General features: G+C 33.0%; 1 protein-coding gene across 1 annotated transcript in view; it reads right to left on the reverse strand.

Moving 5' to 3' along the window:
- Nucleotides 1-591: 591 nt before the first annotated feature.
- The window catches only part of LOC133328412 (syndecan-like), a 146,127-nt gene continuing 126,898 nt past the window's right edge, over nucleotides 592-19,820 (reverse strand). The window contains exons 5-6 of the mRNA XM_061536982.1: nucleotides 5,628-5,807; nucleotides 592-825 (exon numbers count right to left, since the gene is read on the reverse strand). Of these exons, the coding sequence (XP_061392966.1) occupies nucleotides 653-825; nucleotides 5,628-5,807 (353 nt within the window). The 3' untranslated portion in view covers nucleotides 592-652. The remainder of the gene's footprint in view (nucleotides 826-5,627; nucleotides 5,808-19,820) is intronic.

Consider the following 19,820-nt stretch of genomic DNA (forward strand, 5'->3'; position numbering starts at 1 on the left):
TATTTATATATGAGAAATTTAATAATAAAAAAAGAAGAATGTTTAATAATATTATTAATAATATTTTTTTTTGTTTATAAGAATAATTATTGTTTACAATTACATATGTATTGGTTGTTTTGTTTGTTGTTGTTGTTGTTGTTAGTGTAATTAGACTTTGTTTCGTGAATAAATTGTCAGATTTTTTTTTCGATTTTTTTATGGAATTTTGAACCAAATGTGGGGGGAAAATGCAGACATTTTTTTTGCAAAAGGTGTATCAGTGGATTTTTTAATGAATTGAGTATGGAGATGATTCCACATTTATATATAGAATTATTTTTCCTATATATATATATAACTTTGATTTAATTTCTATATTCAGTTTTTCATTTCAAAATTGTTGTATTTGTTGTTGTTGTTCTTCAATTCAAGTTTGCAGTACTTTTTGTTTTATAAAAAAATGCCTATTTATCAGTTGTTGTTGTAGTTATTTTTTCCATTTGTTTTTGTTGTTGTTTTTTTTTTAAATACAAATAAAGGTGATGTTGTTTTGCTGCTGCTTTCCACTTTGTTGTTGTTTTATTTTAAATTTATTATTCCATAAAAAAGGTTGTTATTGTTTTATTTGTGGTTGTTGGTTTTTTATTCTTTAAAAACGCCGTTCATTTTCTCAGGCAAAAAATTCTCGATTTGTTGCATTTTTCGCATAGGAATTCATAGCAGGTGATCGTTTTGGCTCATCCAAGGCATAGGAACCCTCATCCTTTTTTCTCATGCGATAGACAATGAACATGACCACCAGAATGGCACACAATAGACCCACAACAGCTCCGCCAATAACCGCTAAAATCAAAACAAGAAAAAAGAACGAATTAATATCAAAATACAATAAAAAATTTAATTAAAAATATAAATAATTATTTATATATAAAAATTCTTAAATTAATTCTCACATACTCATTTCGGTTCCAAAACAATTCTTAAATCTCGCACAGCTCTCGTTATCTTTCCTCTTACTTTGATCAAACGTAACTGAGAAATCCCAACAAATTCTCCTAAAGTTAAAAATATCTGTACGATGTTTACATTCCCTCTCTCTCCCACTCACTCCCCTCCCACTCTCCCACGGTATTAGAACTTGTCAAACACCAACATCCATCATAAAAGGTTCATATTTGGCAAAGTGAACTCTCCCTCTCTCGGTCTCAACGACTGAGATTTATTTTGGAAATTCTTCAACGACTAAAGTGTGAGTCATAAAAATGTCGTTCGGAACCACACAGAAATTAAGTCACAGCTAATTATTATTTTATTTTAGTATCAACAGCACACATGAGATCAGTGCGAACAGTGTTAACAACTCGGAAAGAAAATCAAAAAACGTAAAAACCCTCAGAAACTGAGGAAATTTTTTTCTATAGAAAAAAGTCATGCTCAGGGACCTGAGGATTTTTTTCTATAGAAATCTTCCTAAGGACCTGAGGAACTATTTTCTATAGAAAAAAAGTCATCCTCGGGGAAATGAGGATTTTTTTATCTATAGAAAAAAGCCATCCTCTGGGAGCTGAGGAATTTTTTCTATAGAAAAATGTCATTTTCAGGGACCTGATCAATTTTTTCTATAGAAAAAAGAGATCTAAGGAATATTTTCTATAGAAAAAAAGACATGCTCAGGGACCTGAGGAATTTTTTCTATAGAAAAAAGTCATCCACAGAGATCTGAGGAAATCCAAAAAAAAGACATGCTCAGGGACCTGAGGAATTTTTTCCTTTGGAAAAGAGTCATCCTCAGGAACCTTAGGAATTCTTTTCTATAGAAAAAAAGTCATCCTGAGGAATTTTTTCTATAGACAAAATGTCATGCTCAGGGACCTGAGGAATTCTTTTCTATAGAAAAAAGTCACCCTAAGGAATTTTTTCTATAGACAAAAAATCATCCACATAGAAAAAAGACCTGAGGAAATAGAAAAAAGTCCTCCTCAAGGACCTCATGAATGAGAAAATTTGGGACCTCAGGAACCTAAGGTATTTTTTTTCTATAGAAGTCATTCTCAGTGACTAGAGGATTTGGTTTACCATTCACCACACTGTGGTACAGGGTATTATGTCTTTGTGCATATGTTTGTAACAGATAAAAGGAAACGATATAAACCCATGGTTCCTTTTGGGAATATGCACAGAATCACTTGCTGAGTCGTTTTATGCATGTCCATCTGTAGATGTTAAATTGTAAACAAAGTAGAGGTCGCATTTATGATCCGATTTGGATGAAATTTGGCACAAGCCACTGTTTTGGCCCAAGGACGAATCCTATTGAAATTGAAGAATATCGGGTCAGATTTAGATATAGCTACCATATTAAGGTAAATAGGGCACCAATGTCGCTATATATCTTTCGATTTGCACGAAATTTGGTACTGAATCAGGTCCAGAATGATGTGTGATAAGTTTCGTGAAATTTGGTTCAGATTTTAGATATAGATCCCGTATATAGTTTCATCCGATTTTATGTAAATGATGCCGCAAAGTCCCTATATAACTTTCGATTTGCAGGAAACTTTGTATAGTGTATTGAATTGAGTCTTGAATGACGTGTGTTAAGTTTCGTTAAAATCGGTCCAGATATAGATATAGCTCCCATATATATTTTCGTTCGATTTTATGTAAATGGTGCACCAAAGTCCCTATATATCTTTCGATTTCCACGAAATTTGGCATAGGCTACTTAATTGGGTCGAGACTGATGTGTGATAAGTTTCGTGAGAATCGGTCCAGATATAGATATATATTTTCGTCCGATTTTATGTAAATGGTCTATCAAAGTCCCTATATATCTTTCGATTTCCACAAAATTTGTCATAGGGTACTGAATTAGGTCCAGAATGATGTGTGCCAAGTTTCGTAATAATCGGTTCAGATTTATATATAGCTCCCGTATATAAGTATGTCCGATTTTACGAAAATGATGCACCAAAGTCCCTATATATCTTGCGATTTGCAAGAAATTTAGCATAGTGCAGTTTCGTGAAAATCGGTTCAGATTTAGATATAGCTTCCGTATATAATTATGTCCGATTTTACGAAAATGGTGCACCAAAGTCATATATAGCATTCGATTTGAACGAAATTTGGCATAGGGTACTGAATTAGGTCCAGAATGATGTGTGCTAAATTTCGTAATATTCGGTTCAGATTTATATATAGCTCCCGTATATAAGTATGTCCGATTTTACGAAAATGATGCACCAGAGTCCCTATATAACTTTCGATTTGCACGAAATTTCGCATAGTGTACTGAATTGAGTCTTAAATGCCGTGTGTTAAATTTCGTGAAAATCGGTTCAGATTTAGTTATAGCTCCCATATATAGTTTCGTCCTATTTAATGAAAATTGAATTACACAAGGTACTAAAATTAGTATTCCTTCGAAAAGGCGATGTCTGTTAGGATACATATGTAGAATATGTCCAAAGTGGTGAAGGGTATCATATAGTGGGCCCAGTCCGACTTTACTACTTTTCTTAATGGTTTTCTATGTATTCAAAAAATCCAGGCCTTGAAAAAATATTTAAAAAAATCCACAACTGGATTTTTTTTAAAGAGTACAGGCCTGACTCTATAGAAAAAAATCATCCTCAGGGACCTGAGAATGACTTTTTTTTTTTTAAATCCAGACTTTGAAAAATAATTTTTAAAAAAATCCGAGCTTTGAAAAATAATTTCTAACCAGTGAGCAGTATCATATGGTCGGCCCTATGATACCCTACACAACTTCCATGAACATCTAACTTTTTGTGGTACTACATTCTGAGCTTGGTTTGCATCCTCTTGACCCACTAGATGTCAACAAATAATTACTATTCAGTACAATCCTTCTAATTATTTGTTCAGATTCCCTTCACGGTGGGTTGTTTTGTGATGTTCGACTTTCAATGGTGGTCTTTAGATCGACTCGAAAAAAAATTGAGTTTTCGGTCCACTTCATCCCAATATTATAATCTGATCATCACCGAAAATTATAGGCGTTATTCTTGCCATTATCTGGATTCTCATGGAAAATTTCAAAGCGATGAGCGATGGGTTACTAAATTATATCTGAATACGTAAGCACCTGTAAATATTTAAGTGTAACTCCCACATCCGCGTACCTACGACAATGTAATTGGTATTAATTTAAAGGTCAACCACTCCTCTTTGCTATACTGTCAACTTCTCGGGTCTATGTCCTTCAGGGGTAAATCTATACACTATAGGATACAAATGTTGTCGTTTTTTCACACAAAAGTCAGGGTCAATTTAACCCGCTAAATATTGACCGATCTTTATTAAAACGGACTTGCTTTTTCTTTGGCCCGATCCCCTATTCCATGTAAAAATTAGCGATGTTGGGGCTATAATTGTGGTCGCTAAAGCGGCCAGAAAACCAGACAAAAATAAAGTTTTTGGTCCATTTCATCCTCTAAATATTAACGGATATTTACCAAAATAAACAATAGGGGTCTTCATTGGCCGGAATCGATCCTACATGCAAAATTTCGGGAAGATTGGTCAATAACTGACCTGTATCGTGTTTTCAAATTATGATGGACGGACGGACGGATGGACACACATGTCTAGATGGACTCAGCTAGTCGAGATATAACGATCGGTATACTTAAAGGTGGGTCTAGGAGCAATATTTCGCGGCGATACAAAATCTTGGGGCTGCATAAAACTATAATACCCTGACAACATAGTTGTGTAGGGTATAAAGATCCGCACCTTTTTATGTCTTAAAAAAAATAACATTATTTAATAAATCCACGCCTGTTTTAGGTGTTAACCTTCAAAAAATGTTCTTTTAAAAATCTGCGTCATGAATAGACCCTGAAAATTTATTTTTTTTCAAATACACGCCTTGTATAGACTTTGAAAAAATATTTTTTTTTTAAATCCACCCGTCGGGTAGATTTAAAAAAATCGATGATAGGTCTGTGAAAAAGTGAAAATTTATTTTCAATTTTTTTTAATCATCTTTGTTGCGACGAAAAACCGCCTTATGGGCATTACTAATCCAGTCAGTCAACACAATAACACACACCACTCATATTTGAAAAAGAGAATAGCGTGCGTATCTCACTGCCACAAAATGTTTGGTCAAACTAAGCAAATATTTGCTTGACATATAAATTAAAATTCTTGACATGTAAACACAAATGCTAATCTGTTAATATGGAGAAGAGAGGAGGCCCTTGCGAGAAATTTTAGGTTAAGTATTCTTTAAAATTATAATTTCAAAGTGAAGCGACTGTTCGATGACCTTAAAAATCGAGGAGAAATACATCTCTTCCCTGTCAATCGACTATTTGAATCCCCATCGCAAATGGGGTAGGAGTCATCGTTGGGGTTTTCCGACTTGAAAAAAGCCGACACTCAAGACAGGAAGTTTTATGAAGTTATGTTTTAGAACCCATGTATGTCTGATCTGTATGCGGATCTACGGTTATTATCACTTCTATGGTGGTGTTGTTGTGATTTGATCGAATTTCGTATGTTGTTAAGATTTCATTATTAGGTTTTAATCGATTTTTTGTTCTGTGATTCATAAGGTTACCAAATAAGCACCTCATAATATTTTGTTTTTGGTTTTTTTCTTTCCTACTCACCCGCCAAAATTCCCGGTTGGGCGAAGAAACTCGCCGTTCTATCGTCATCGTTGGCATTCATGATTAGAACCTCGTTGCCGGTTGTCTGTTCAATTACTTTAGTCTCCGGTTGCAGACTGTTGATGCTGTTCGTATCCAAATCGTGGATGTTGGTGCCTCCTTGAGTATTAATGCCACCAGCTGTTGTTGCCGTAGAAGAATACGTGTCGACAATGACAATATCGAGAGCAAGCACACAAAAAAACCAAAACAAAGAAGAGAGAATAGAAAAAAATATTTAATATTATTGTTTTATTTTTAAATGGAAAAAAATGTATAATTTCATATTGAATATAAATGGCTACTATTGAGTCAGTAATTATTATACAAGAACTGAGAACAATTAGTATGGCAAAGGAAATGCGGGTGGGTGGAGAGCGGGGGGTGGATGATTATGGAGAACAAATAATAAAAAAATAAAATAAATAATAAAATTGAAAAAGAAAACAAAAGACTAAAATATAAAATAAAACAAAAGAATATAAAATCCACATTCTAGCTAATAATAATATCAAAACAAAGCTAAAAATTTAAATGTACACACACATATATATATATATAGATATATATACAAATACGAATACGCATATAAATAAATTACATAGTCATAAATTACAGCAATAGACGAACAAACAAGGTTAGAACGAACCACACCAAGGCAATAAAAGAGAAATGTGTATTATTAATGATATACTTTTTTGATATAATAAAATTAAAAAAAATGTTGGTCGTTGTAGCCATGTTTGACTGTATGTATAAATATAAATCAAGTTCATAAAACATAGTCATGCTCTAAACAAATATTTATAAAAATTAAAATTCAACAAAAAAGAAGACTTTTGAAGAGGCCTTTTTTAGATAAGTATTCCTTAGTTATATTTTGGAGATTTTTATACCCTCCACCATAGTATGGAGGGTATATTAATTTTGTCATTCCGTTTGTAAATCATCGAAATATTCATTTCCGACCCTATAAAGTATATTAATTCTTGATCAGGGTAAAATTCTAAGGCGATCTAGCCATGTCCGTCCGTCTGTTGTAATCACGCTATCTTCTGAAGGAATTGCAAGAAATAATAAGATGGACAAAGTTTTGATGAAATTTAAATTTTTTTTGAAACGGATTTGGTCCAAAAAAACATGGGGTCTAGAACCAATATTTCGATTAGCCACAGTGTCTAATTATCCATTATAGCCATAGTGTATAATTATCCTTTATAGAAATGTCGGTATAGATCCACATTTTGGTATGTTCCCTATATTTTCATTTCTAGTACCTGTCAGTATATCTATGGTGGAGGGTATCCAAAGTTCGGCCCGGCCGATGTGGATTTTTAATGTGGATTTTTTAAGTTATAAATGGAGGATTTTTTTTAACTATAATTACGTATAGTCGGACGGGGCTGACCATACTATACCCTACACAACTACCACAGAACTATATTTTTTTACGAATTTTTATTCCGAGCCTGGGTAATATTTCGTGATAGTTGCACCCTCTTGCCCGATTAGAGGTCAACAGCACTGACATATTTTCCGAATATTACCAATATTCAGTACAGCCCTTCTAATTAATTGTCTATATTCCCTTCAACGTGGGATGTGGCTTTCAATTGTGGCCTATAGATCGACTCAAAAAAACACAAAAAATCATCCCAAAATTATCTGATCATCGCCGAAAATTATAGGCGTTGTCCTTGGCCATATCTGGAATCTCATGGAACATGTCAAAGCGATCAGCGATATATTTCGCCCTCTAGTGTGGTTCTGGTCTATTAAATAATATCTGAATACTATCGACACAGGTCACTGTTATGTACTAATCTTCACGAAATCTTGCATGTAGAATGAGTTCGGCCCAATGAAGACACCTATGGTTTTGGGTAATGATCGGTTAGTATTTAGGGGATGAAATAGATTAACTACTTAATTTTTGTCGGTTTTTCTGGTCGCTCCAAAGGCCGCAATTATGGTCCAAACATCGCGTATAGAGAAGGGGACCAGGCCAAAGAATAAGACCGCCTTTTTGGGGTAATGATCGGTCAATATTTAGCGGGTCAAATGGACCCTGACTTTTGTGTGAAAAATTACAAAATTTGTATTCTATAGCGTATATCATTACCCCAGAAGAACACAGATCCGAGAAGTTGATAGTATAACCAAGAGAAGTGGTTCGCCTTTAAATTGATACCAATTAAATTATATTGTCGTATGTACTCGGATGTGGGAGTTACACTTAAATATTTGCAGGTGCTTACGTAGTCAGATATTATTACCATACTGGAGGGCGGAAATATAGCACTGATCGCTTTGAAATGTTTCGTGAGGTTTCAGTTATGGTCAAGGACAACGGTGATGTTCAGATAATAATATTAGGATGAAATGGACCAACTACATATTTACTCCTGAAGGACATAGAGCCGAGAAGTTGATAGTATATCCAAGAGGAGTGGTTGACCTTTGTATTGATACCAATTATATTGTCTTATGTACTCGGGGAGTGGGAGTTACACTCAAATATTTACAGGTGCTTACGTATTCAGATATTATTTAGTAACCCTGGAGGTTGAAAATATAGCGCTGATCGCTTTGAAACTTGCAAGAGAATCCATGTATGGTCAAGACAACGCCTATAATTTTCGACAATAGTCAGATAATAATATTGGGATGAAGTGGACCGAAAACTTAATTTTTTGTGTTTTTTTTTGAGTCGATCTATAGGCCACAAATCGATCATCACAAACCACGGTGATTATTTTCCAATCTCAGAATATAGGACCACATGAAATTAGATTTTCGTGGAAGTTGTGTAGGGTATCATGTGGTCAGCCCATATATATATACTCTCCTAGAAATCTCTCTTTCAAAAATGACGCTTGTACAGTTCTTACAAAAATATTCTTTACTTTTTACCTTTTTTTTACCATAAAAAAAATATTTCATTTATAGAAAACATAATCTGAGTTCAAATCAAATGTGTTTGTGTGTGTAGTTGCAATTTTCCCCTTAAGCAAAATTCAATCTAAACAACATTTTGACTTGTGTGCCTTTTAGGGTATAAATCTCCATTAAGTGCTCTTAATTATATAGAATACTAAACACACGTACACATACACACATACATATATATATTTAACAGAAACTGATAAGGCGATTATTGTCATACGATTAAGAGGAAATATATGCAAATGAATAAATATATACACAAACACATATATACACATGCGTATGCACAGGTAAACACCATTAGCAGCCAAAAGTCTGACATTTACAAAAATTTCCATAGAAGAAGATTTTGTCATTATTCCCAGAGTTCCATAGAACTCTCTCTGTCTATGTCGTTATTGAAATGTGTATTCTTTTGTAAATATTGAATGAGAATTTTCGCAATTGAAATCATCATCGGGATGATAGTCATTAGCCTAAAAGTATATTATAGTATATTATTGCTGTTGACAAAGCCAAAAAGTAGGCAACATATTTAGTTGTTATTAATTCATGTGATTTACATGTAGTAGATTTAGTCTACAAACATATGTGTGTGTTTGCGTATTATCCTTAATTGTACGTATATACATATATTTGAAGTTTCAAATCCCCATGAAACTTCCTAATGGCCGGTCACTGGGGATGACGATGCTGGACGAGAAAAAATGTCATGCTTGAATGATTTCCTGACTAAACCATTAAGCAGCTCTTTTCTATAGCAGACAAAGTAGTAAACCTTTTAGAACTGTTTTGAAAAAAAAATGGAAATAATGACTTCTTTATATTTCATAATTGATGTTAACGAGTTGTAAAACTGTTTATTAACTAAGTTTTGTTGTTGTTGGTTGTTCGATTTTTGTTGTTGTATAGAGAAAAATAGGTATGTAGTCTTGGTCTTGGTCACCATTACTGGCCAAAGTTCAAGCAAATATTTTATAGTTTAATAAACAATGTTGTTGTTGTTGCTGGAGTTTGGAATTTGTTGTTGTTCATATCCTAATGGATCGAAGTTTTATGAAAGTTACCCGCTTTAATGGTTTAATAGAAGTTATAAGTCAGCCAGTACTATGGAATTGTAGAAAATTTGTAATTTTTTATTTATTTTAAGAACGTAGATTAAAAAAATATTTTTTAAGAATCTGATAACGGTCGATTTTGTTGAGATCATTTTTTAAGGACCTGTCGCGCTTGTTTTTTTTTAAAGAATATTTGTTAAGGATCTGAAGAACTAAGATTTAAGGGAACCCCTCCATTCTCGATTTTTTATTTTTAAGATTTTAAATGGGCTGGTAAATGATTACCAGAATATATTTGAAGATTTAAAAAGGAAGAAAAATAATTTACAAACATTTTTGTTGTTTTTTTGTGATCAAAGAAAAGTCCTTATTTTTGATGGCGGGCATGATAACTCCTCACTGGAACATCGGAATCCGAAAATTCCAACGGTGTTAGAAAAAGTAAATGTCTGGCTCTCGTATGAACTAGGAATATTGACATCGCACAACAATTAACAAAATGGCGGAACTTTGAAAAATTTTTTGGGAAATTTTTTTTTACCACAAACTTGGCTTTATCCTAGTTCATACGAGAGTTAACACTCCCAGAGGAACGTGTCAAAATTTGGAACCGATTGGGTTATTAGTTTCTGAGTTATCGTGCCCGCCATTCGCGTTTAAAGTTTGAGAATCACTCCTACCGTCACTTGATGCTGACGCAATAAATCGGTTATATCTTCAAGAGTTCTTGAGATTTTTACTTGCAATTTTTTAGGGACATTCTAGAATTAGAGTAGATTCGAATTAAATCAAACAATTTTTTGACAACGAGAAAAAAGAAACTTTTTGGGACCACTTGAGTGTAGATTTTTGTAAAAGAATATAATTTGAGGAGCGTAGATTTTTTAAAGAATATTTTTTTCAAGTATCTGAAGAGCGTAGATGTTTTAAAGAATATTTTTTCAAGGATCTGATGAGCGTAGATTTTTAAAGAATATTTTTTCAAAGATCCGAAGAGCGTAGATTTTTTAAAGAATATTTTTCAAGGATCCGAAGAGCGTAGATTTTTTAAAGAATATTTTAAAGAATATTTTTCAAGGATCTGAAGAGCGCAGATTTTTTAAAGAATATTTTAAAGAATATTTTTCAAGGATCTGAAGAGCGTAGATTTTTAAAGAATATTTTTTGAGGATCTGAAGAGAGAAGATTTTTTAAAGAATATTTTTTCAAGAATCTGAAGAGCGTAGATTTTTTAAAGAATATTTTTTCTAGAATCAGAAGAGCATAGATTTTTTAAAGAATATTTTTCAAGGATCTGAAGAGCGTAGATTTTTTAAAGAATATTATTTCAAGGATCTGAAGAGCGTAGATTTTTTAAAGAATATTTTTCAAGGATCTGAAGAGAGAAGATTTTTTAAAGAATATTTTTTCAAGAATCTGAAGAGCGTAGATTTTTTAAAGAATATTTTTTCTAGAATCAGAAGAGCATAGATTTTTTAAAGAATATTTTTTCAAGAATCTGAAGAGCGTAGATTTTTTAAAGAATATTTTTCCAAGGAACTGAAGAGCGTAGATTTTTTAAAGAATATTTTTCAAGGATCTGAAGAGAGAAGATTTTTTAAAGAATATTTTTTCAAGAATCTGAAGAGCGTAGATTTTTTAAAGAACATTTTTCAAGGATCTGAAGAGAGAAGATTTTTTAAAGAATATTTTTTCAAGAATCTGAAGAGCGTAGATTTTTTAAAGAATATTTTTTCTAGAATCAGAAGAGCATAGATTTTTTAAAGAATATTTTTTTCAAGAATCTGAAGAGCGTAGATTTTTTAAAGAATATTTTTCCAAGGAACTGAAGAGCGTAGATTTTTTAAAGAATATTTTTCCAAAGATCTGAAGAGAGTAAATTTTTTAAAGAATATTTTTTTGGGAGCACTCAGCGTAGATGTACTAGAACGATATTTTGTCAAGGATATGTCGAACCTATTTCTATAATTAAACTAAAATTGTTTTCGGGAACCTTTGGAGCGTAGATTTTGTAAAGAAAAATTTTTTGGTGCAGATTTTTTAAGAATATTTTTCAAGGACCTTTAAGCGTAAAGTTTTTAAAGAAAATATGTAAAATAAAATTTTTTTCGAGAACAAGTAGAGTGTAGATTTTTAAAGAATATTTTTTCAGGGACCATTTGAGCATAGAAAGGAATATTTTTTTGGAGACCTGTGGAGCGTAATTTATTTATTTTTATACCCTACACAACTATTTGGTCAGGGTATTATAGCTTTGTGCAGCCCCAAGAGTTTGTAATGCCGCGAAATATTGGTCCTAGACCCACCTTTAAGTATACCGATCGTCATATCTCAACTAGCTGAGTCGATCTAGACATGTGTGTACTTCCGTCCGTTCGTCTGTCCATTATAATTTGTAAACACGACACAGGCCACAGTTATGGACCAATCTTCACGAAATTTTGCATATAGGATGGGTTCGGCCCAATGAAGACCTTGTTTTTAGTAAAGATCGGTTAATATTAAGGGGATGAAATGGACCAAATACTTAGTTTTTTCGGTTTTCTGGTCGCTCCAGAGGCCGCAATTATGGCCCAAACATCACAATTTTTAACATGGAGAAGGGGATTGGGCCAAAGAATAACCATGGCACTTTTGATAAAAATCGGTCAATATTTAGCGGTTCAAATGGACCCTGACTTTTGTGTGAAATATTACACAATTTGTATTCTTTTCTATATATTCACTCCTGAAGAACACAGACCCGAGAAGTTGATAGTAAATCGATGAAGAGTGGTTGATACCAATTTTATTGTCGTATGTACTCGGATCTGGGAGTTACACTTAAATATTTACATGTTCGTTAATATTCAGATATTATTTAGTAACCCATTACACACACTATAGGGCGGAAATATAGCGCTGATAGATTGGAAATTTTCCATGAGGATCCAGGTATGGTCAAGGACAACGCCTATAATTTTCGGTGATGATCAAATAATAATATTGGGATGAAGTGGACCGAAAACTTAATTTGTTGTGTTTTATTCGAGTCGATTTATAGGTTGAAATCCGAACATCACAAGGCAATCCACAGTAAAGGGAATCTGGACAAGTAATTAGAAGGGCTGTACTGAAAATTAGTAATATTTGTTGACCTCTAGTCGGCCAAGAGGGTACAAATATCGCGAAATATTGATCAGAATATAGAACCGCAGAAAGTTATTTTTCATGGATGTTGTGTAGGGTATCATATGGTCGGCCACGTCCGACTATACTGCTCCGCTCGCTGGTTTTTAAATATATATTACAATTTTATTTGTAATGATCAGTCGAGCTAATCTCTAAGGGTCAGTGGAGCTGACCAATAATAACACAGTTTCACATTCCAATAATTTTACCTAAAAGTAGGCAACATTTTGTTTTTTTCTAAATTGTTATTACCCTATTTTTTTTTTCATTTCAACTACCGAAGAATTATTGTTCAATTTAAATAAATCTTGATTTTAATATAAAAAAATCCTCAACTAAAAAAATGCTGCAAGCCAGCAAATTGAAGAGGCTAGCAAAGATGAAATGAAACGAAGCGAAAGGAAAAAAATCACCAACAAATGAAATAAAATGACTAACAAACTGAATGCAAGATAAATATAAGCTTGTTAGGACATTAAGGCCATATGCTCATTCAGCATAAATAATGATGATAGTTTATTTCCACATAAACACTGAAGAACACTAGCTTACGCACACACATAACGGGGAGAGAGAGAATAAAAAAGGAAAACAACTCGAGCAAGTTCTCCTGACAAATAACTAAAAAAACGACGACAACATAAACAAATAAAAGAATATGAAACGAAAAGAAATAAGGACCCAGAAATAAAAAATGTTCATATTTCGTAGAAAAAAGGACTCAAAGGAAAAAAGCGCTACAGCAAATGGTCAAAATCTCTCTTTGCAAACGAAGTATGACGAAACTATTGTCATATAACAATGATAATAGGGAACTCAAATAAATGGTACCCCCTCATTTTTTGGGCGGAGGACTTGGAGAAGACAAAAAAGGAACCAATACGTATAGCACAACATTGTGTTGTAATGCTTTCAGCATCATATTTTTTGGTGTCCTTATATCCTTAAGGATAACGATAAAAAAGAAAAACGAACAAACAAAGCAAAATGATAAAGTTCTCTGTTTGGAAAACTTAAGTAAGATATTTGTTGATGCTTAGATTTCTTTTTGTCAGGGTATTTTTCTTCCTCGTTTTTTTCTTTTTTTTTAGAAAACTCAAATTCTATTGTCCAATAATTGATTTAAGATATTGAATGGGTATGTCAAAAAATGATGAGGACAGGGACATTGCAAAAAAAATTGTTTGCTCCAAAAAAATATTTCTTGCCATTTGAAATTTTTAAAGATTATTTTTTTTAAGTAACTGAAGAGAGTATTTTCTTGGATGGATCTTAAGAGCGTAGATTTTTTTAAGAATATTTTTTCTGGGACCATTAGAAAATAGATTTTTTAAAGAATATTTTTTTTCGTGGACCTGTGGAGGTGTAGATTTTCTAAAAATATATTATTTTGAACGACCCGTGGAACGTAGATTTTTTAAAAGAATGTTTTTCAAGAATCTTGAGAACATAGATTTTTAAAAAGAATAACTTTTCAAGGGTCCCTTGGGTAAGGAAAAAAAAAATATTTTGAGAATTTTTAAAAATTGTTTCTCAACAAACTCAAATATCTATTTTTTATTGAATATTTAATAGAGAACTATTAGTGCTTAATTTTTTGTGGAATAACCAAGCGTGTGGATTTTTTAGAAAATAATTTTTGGAACAATTCTAGTTTAATAAAAAAACTAACAGATTTTTCTGAAATTTTTTCCAGAGATTGGTATTTTTACCCTAATTATTTTATATTAATCGGATCCGTAGAAACGGATTTTTCAGAAATTTTTTTTCCAGAGGTTAGTATTTTTACCCTAATTATTTTATATTAACCGGATCCGTAGAACCGGATATAACCGGGTACCCGTACCCGAACTTCCAGGTCCGTAGAACCGGTTATATCCGGTTCTACAGATCCGGTTTATATAAAATAGGTATCTTTTTTTACTTTCAAATGATCACTGCCCTTACAAGGCAAAATTCAAATAACAAAAATTAATTTCAGCCGATCACGGCTAGGGCTCGAATCTAGGTCCTCGGAGCAACACAAATGTTGTCAAGACCACTTAACGTTCTGAGCCATCAACACACTTCCAAAACGGTTGCGCAAAAACATGTGTATACCATGGAAGCAATTGTAGGTGTGTGGATTAATTATCCATCGCTACAACAAAAATCTGCTTTGAAAAGGACTGTTCCTAGAATGAAGACAAATGTCGAACTTTGACAAATTTGAATTTAATTCGCATATGCAAGTTTCGCATCAGGGCGGAATAAATACAAGGTATCAACGTACGACATTTGCAAAGCCACATAGCCCAATATGCCTGATGAGCCGCTTAACCAACGGCGAAACGCGTCGCATAATGGTGGGTGCGTAGGTTCTTCTCCTGGCTTTCCTTTTCATTGCAAAACTTAGATCATCAAGCTCGACTCGAAAGAGTATAAATAATCACTTAAAATAAAATAGGTATCATTTTAAAAATGTTATAAAAATATCTTTCCATTGAGTGGTGATATTATTATCTCAAACAGTTTTGGAGATACAGTCAAAAAACTGGGTTTTGGGCCCAATTTTATTTAAAAACACCCTAAAAGTCGAACTTGAGTCCATTATAGTCCCTCTCCAGTTCTGTCATGTAGAAAGATTTTCCTTGTTTTTATAGGGTTCTAAGGCCCATATATTTTGATCCGCAACAGATACAGCCACATGTCGCACAATTTTGAAAAGGGCAAATTGTGGTCCCAATATTCGACTTTTATGGGGTTTTTTCAATAAAATCGGGGTCCACACCCAGTTTCTTGACTATAGCACCAAAACGGTTTGAGATAACCCCATCATATTACCAATCAATATAACCTTTAAAATGATACCCATTTTGTATTTACCGGATCCGTAAAACCGGATATAACCGGATACCCGTACCCGAACTTCCGGGTCAAATAAACGAGTAACCGGGTACGTTCCCCAAGAAAAAAAGATATCCCCATAAATGGGGTAAAAATACCGACCTCTGAAAAAAATTCAGAAAAATCGGATCGTTGTTACTAAACTAGAGTTAAGCCTAATTTCTTAAGGGCCTATGAGGTTGGCAATATAGTTTTCAAGATCCTGTGGAGTATGGAATATTTTTTAAGGTTCTATTTTTTTTTTAAACAAATACTGCCTAGATTTTTTTTTAACGATTTTTAAACAATAGAGAGTGGATTTTTTTAATCGTATTTTAGGGAACAGTCGATCTTTGATAATGGAATAAGGACCATTAAGCTTGGAAATTATTATTTTTTTATGCCAAGAGCATCGGATATGGGGTTTTAAATAATAAATTTAGGAAACGTGGATTTTTATACCCTACACAACTATGTTGTCAGGGTATTATAGCTTTGTGTAGCCACAAGAGTTTGTAACACCGCGAAATATTGGTCATAGACCCACCTTCTAGTATACCGATCGTCATATCTCGACTAGCTGAGTCGATCTAGACATGTGTGTCCGTCCGGCTGTCCATTATCATTTCTAAACACGATACAGTGCGGATTTTTTTTAAATCTTATTTTAGGGACGAGACGACCTTCGATAATGTAATATTTTTTATAAACATTTTTAAGGACCGTTAAGTTTGGCATTATTAATTTCTTGTGCCAAGAGCGGAGGTGAGGTTTTAAATAAAAAAAAATTGGAAACTTGGATTTGTATACCCTACACAACTATGTTGTCAGGGTATTATAGTTTTGTGCAGCCCCAAGAGTTTGTAACGCCACGAAATATTGGTCCAAGACCCACCTTCAAGTATACCGATCGTCATATCTCGACTAGGTGAGTCGATCTAGACATATGTGTCCGTCCGTCCGGCTGTCCATTATCATTTCTAAACACGATACAGTGCGGATTTTTTTTAAATCTTATTTTAGGGACCAGACGATCTTCGATAATGGAAATTTTTTATAAACATCGACTAGCTGAGTCGATGTAGACATGTGTGTCCGTTCGCCTGTCTGTCTATTATAATTTGTAAACAAGCCCTAATTATGGACCAATATTCACGAAATTTTGCATGTAGGATTAGTTCTGGCCAATAAAGATCCAATTGTTTTTGGTAAAGATCGGTTAATATTTAGGAGATAAAATGGACCAAATACTTAATTTTTTTTCGGTTTTTCTGGTTGCTCCAGGGGCCGCAATTATGGCCCGAAAATCGGGAATTTTTACAAGGAGGAGGGAATCGGGCCAAAGAATAAGCATACCTGTTTTCATAATGATCGGCCAATATTTATCGGGTCAAATGGACCCTGACTTTTGTGTGAAAAATTACAAGATTTGTATTCTATAGCGAATATATTTACCCCCGAAGAACGTAGACCCGAGAAGTTGATAGTATAGCCAAGAGGAGTGTTTGACCTTTAAATTGATACCAATTATATTGTACTGGGATGTGGGAGTTCCATTTAAATATTTATATGTGCTTAAGTATTCAAATATTATTTAGTAACCCATTACCAAACTAGAAGGCTGAAATAGAGCACTGATCGCTGTGAAATTTTCCATGAAGATCCAGGTATGGTCAATGACTCCGCTCACTAGATTTTTAATATATTTTTATGAGGCTGGTCTTAAAAACATTCCTAAATAGATAGAACTTGCATATTGCTTAAAAATTTCGTCCGAATGAGTCCGAATGATATAGGACCGGTAGGGCTTTGTTGTTCTTTAAAAGTATTTTTTTTTTTTTCAAGTCTATTTTTCAAGGAACAATATTAGGCGTTAAATTTGTAAAAAAAGGTATTTTCTTAGATGGATTTAAAAAATTAATAGGGTAATAGGGTAGGCTGGTCTAAAAAAACATTCCTAAATAGATAGAACTTGAATATTGTTTACAAATATTCGTTTCGTCCGAATGGGTCCGAATGATATAGGACCGGTAGTGCTTTGTTGTTCTTTAGAAGTATTTTTTTAAGTCTATTTTCCAAGGAATAATATGAGGCGTTAAATTTAGATGGATTTAAAATAATTCATAGGGTATTCGATGGGAATATTTTCTTGGTCTTTTTAAATAAGCTTTTTCTTATTCTAGAGTGAGAAAATCGTATTGGACTTCTAAAAAAAGATCCTCTTGGTCTTCTATAAGAAAATAATTTTGATCTTCTTTAAAAACCATTTCTGTTTCATTTTCGTTACAAAAAAATCTTTTTGATCTTCTATCATCTGCTGATGACTTATTGTTAAGTACTATATATTTCTTGGAAAATGTATATATATTAATATGTTCCCCTTTTTGTTAACACTTGATAATCTTCTCTTTGTCTCAATAACAATTCCAAATAACTGCATAACATTTGTATGTCTTTATTTTCAATTGGATATGCCAATAATAAATATCATTCTTTTTTTCAATTTTCATCCAACACCTCCCCCCCAAAAGTGTTTATGTATATATGGTTCGGTGAAGTTTAATAACATCGAAGATTCTTCGTATTTCTCTCGAACATATTGTATTTTGTAAGCCATAAATTTTCATTCGATTCGAGTGTCGCCCCATGGCATAGAAGAACCTCGAATGTCATGATTGATTCAATGTTATTTGCTGAAGAAACTTGTTTTTGTAGTACTTCCAGCTATTCTGCTCCCTATCCAATTTCTTTCTATTTTCATCGAGTTTTTTCGTTTTTCAATTCCAAGAAAAGAAATATTTTATTCCAATTTATATCTCTATAAAACTGGAGGAATTATTTCCTCCTGGATTTCAGTTTTGGAACAAAAGATAGAGGGATATATATATTTTGTTGTGAATATAGAAACATAAATTCCAAGAAGAACGACACAAGGAGACAAACAACAAGAAGATTAACAACAATGTACTTGTGCTTTAAGTATTATCGTTGTTGTTGCTGTTGTTGTTGTTCTGGTTTCGAAATTTTGCTGCTGTGTTTTGTGAGAGATTTAAAAGGTATCCTTTTTGTGTTGTAGTTGGGGTTCGTGGCGGTTTCATGGAATAATAAAATGGTAAATATTTGCAAACATTTTAATTTAACCATGAATTGCTAATTGAATTATTGCAGAAATTTTCAGAAGAGCATTTTTTGAGGGCATAAGTAAGATGTACAGATTTTCGAGGACCGAAACGGGGTATGTATTTAAAAAAATGATTTAAGGCCTCATCACCAAGAATATTTTTTGATGACAAGCCGTGAATTTTTTAAGGAATATTTTTTTGTGAACGAAAAACCACTAAACAATCGGTGGATTTTTAAAGAATATTTTTTTGAGGGCTAGGCGTGGATTTTTTAAAGAATACTTTTAGAAAGACCGATAAAAGACTTGGATTTTATTATATATTTTTTTGAGGGGAAGGCATGGGTTTTTTAAAGAATATTTTTTCAAGACTCAAACTAGGCATGGGTTTTTTAAAGATGATTTTCTAGAAGACATGGATTTTTAAATTTTTAAAAAACATTGTTTGTGGACTCTACAAGGCGTGGATTTTTAAAGAATTTTTTGAGGACGCATCAGGCATAGATTTAAAAAAAAAAAATTTAAAGAATTTTTTGAGGACGCATCAGGCATGGATTATTTAAAAAATATTATGGCGTGGATTTTTAAAGAATTTTTTGAGGACGCATCAGGCATGGATGTGTCCTCCGATGCTAATGGAATATCCTTGGATTTTTTAAAGAAATATTGTGGCGTGGATTTCTAAAGAATTGTTTGAGGACGCATCAAGGCATGGATTTTTTAAATAAAAATATGTTGGCGTGGATTTTTAAAGAATTTTTTGAAAGTTCCTACAAGTCGTGACTTTTTAAAGAATATTTTTTTAGGGCCTCAACATGGTGTGGATTTTTAAAGAATATTTTCCCAAAGTCTAGTCGTGGATTTTTTAAAGAATATTTTTTCAATGCCTACAAATGGCCTTGATTTTTATACCCTTCACCACACTGTGGCACAGGGTATTATGTCTTTGTGCATATGTTTGCAATAGGCAAAAATAATCGATATAGATCCATG

Source organism: Musca vetustissima, unplaced genomic scaffold (assembly GCF_032173495.1).
Source record: "Musca vetustissima isolate MV318-11 ecotype Yass unplaced genomic scaffold, APGP_CSIRO_Mvet_v1 utg23951, whole genome shotgun sequence".
In the NCBI taxonomy this organism is placed as follows: Eukaryota; Metazoa; Arthropoda; class Insecta; order Diptera; family Muscidae; genus Musca; species Musca vetustissima.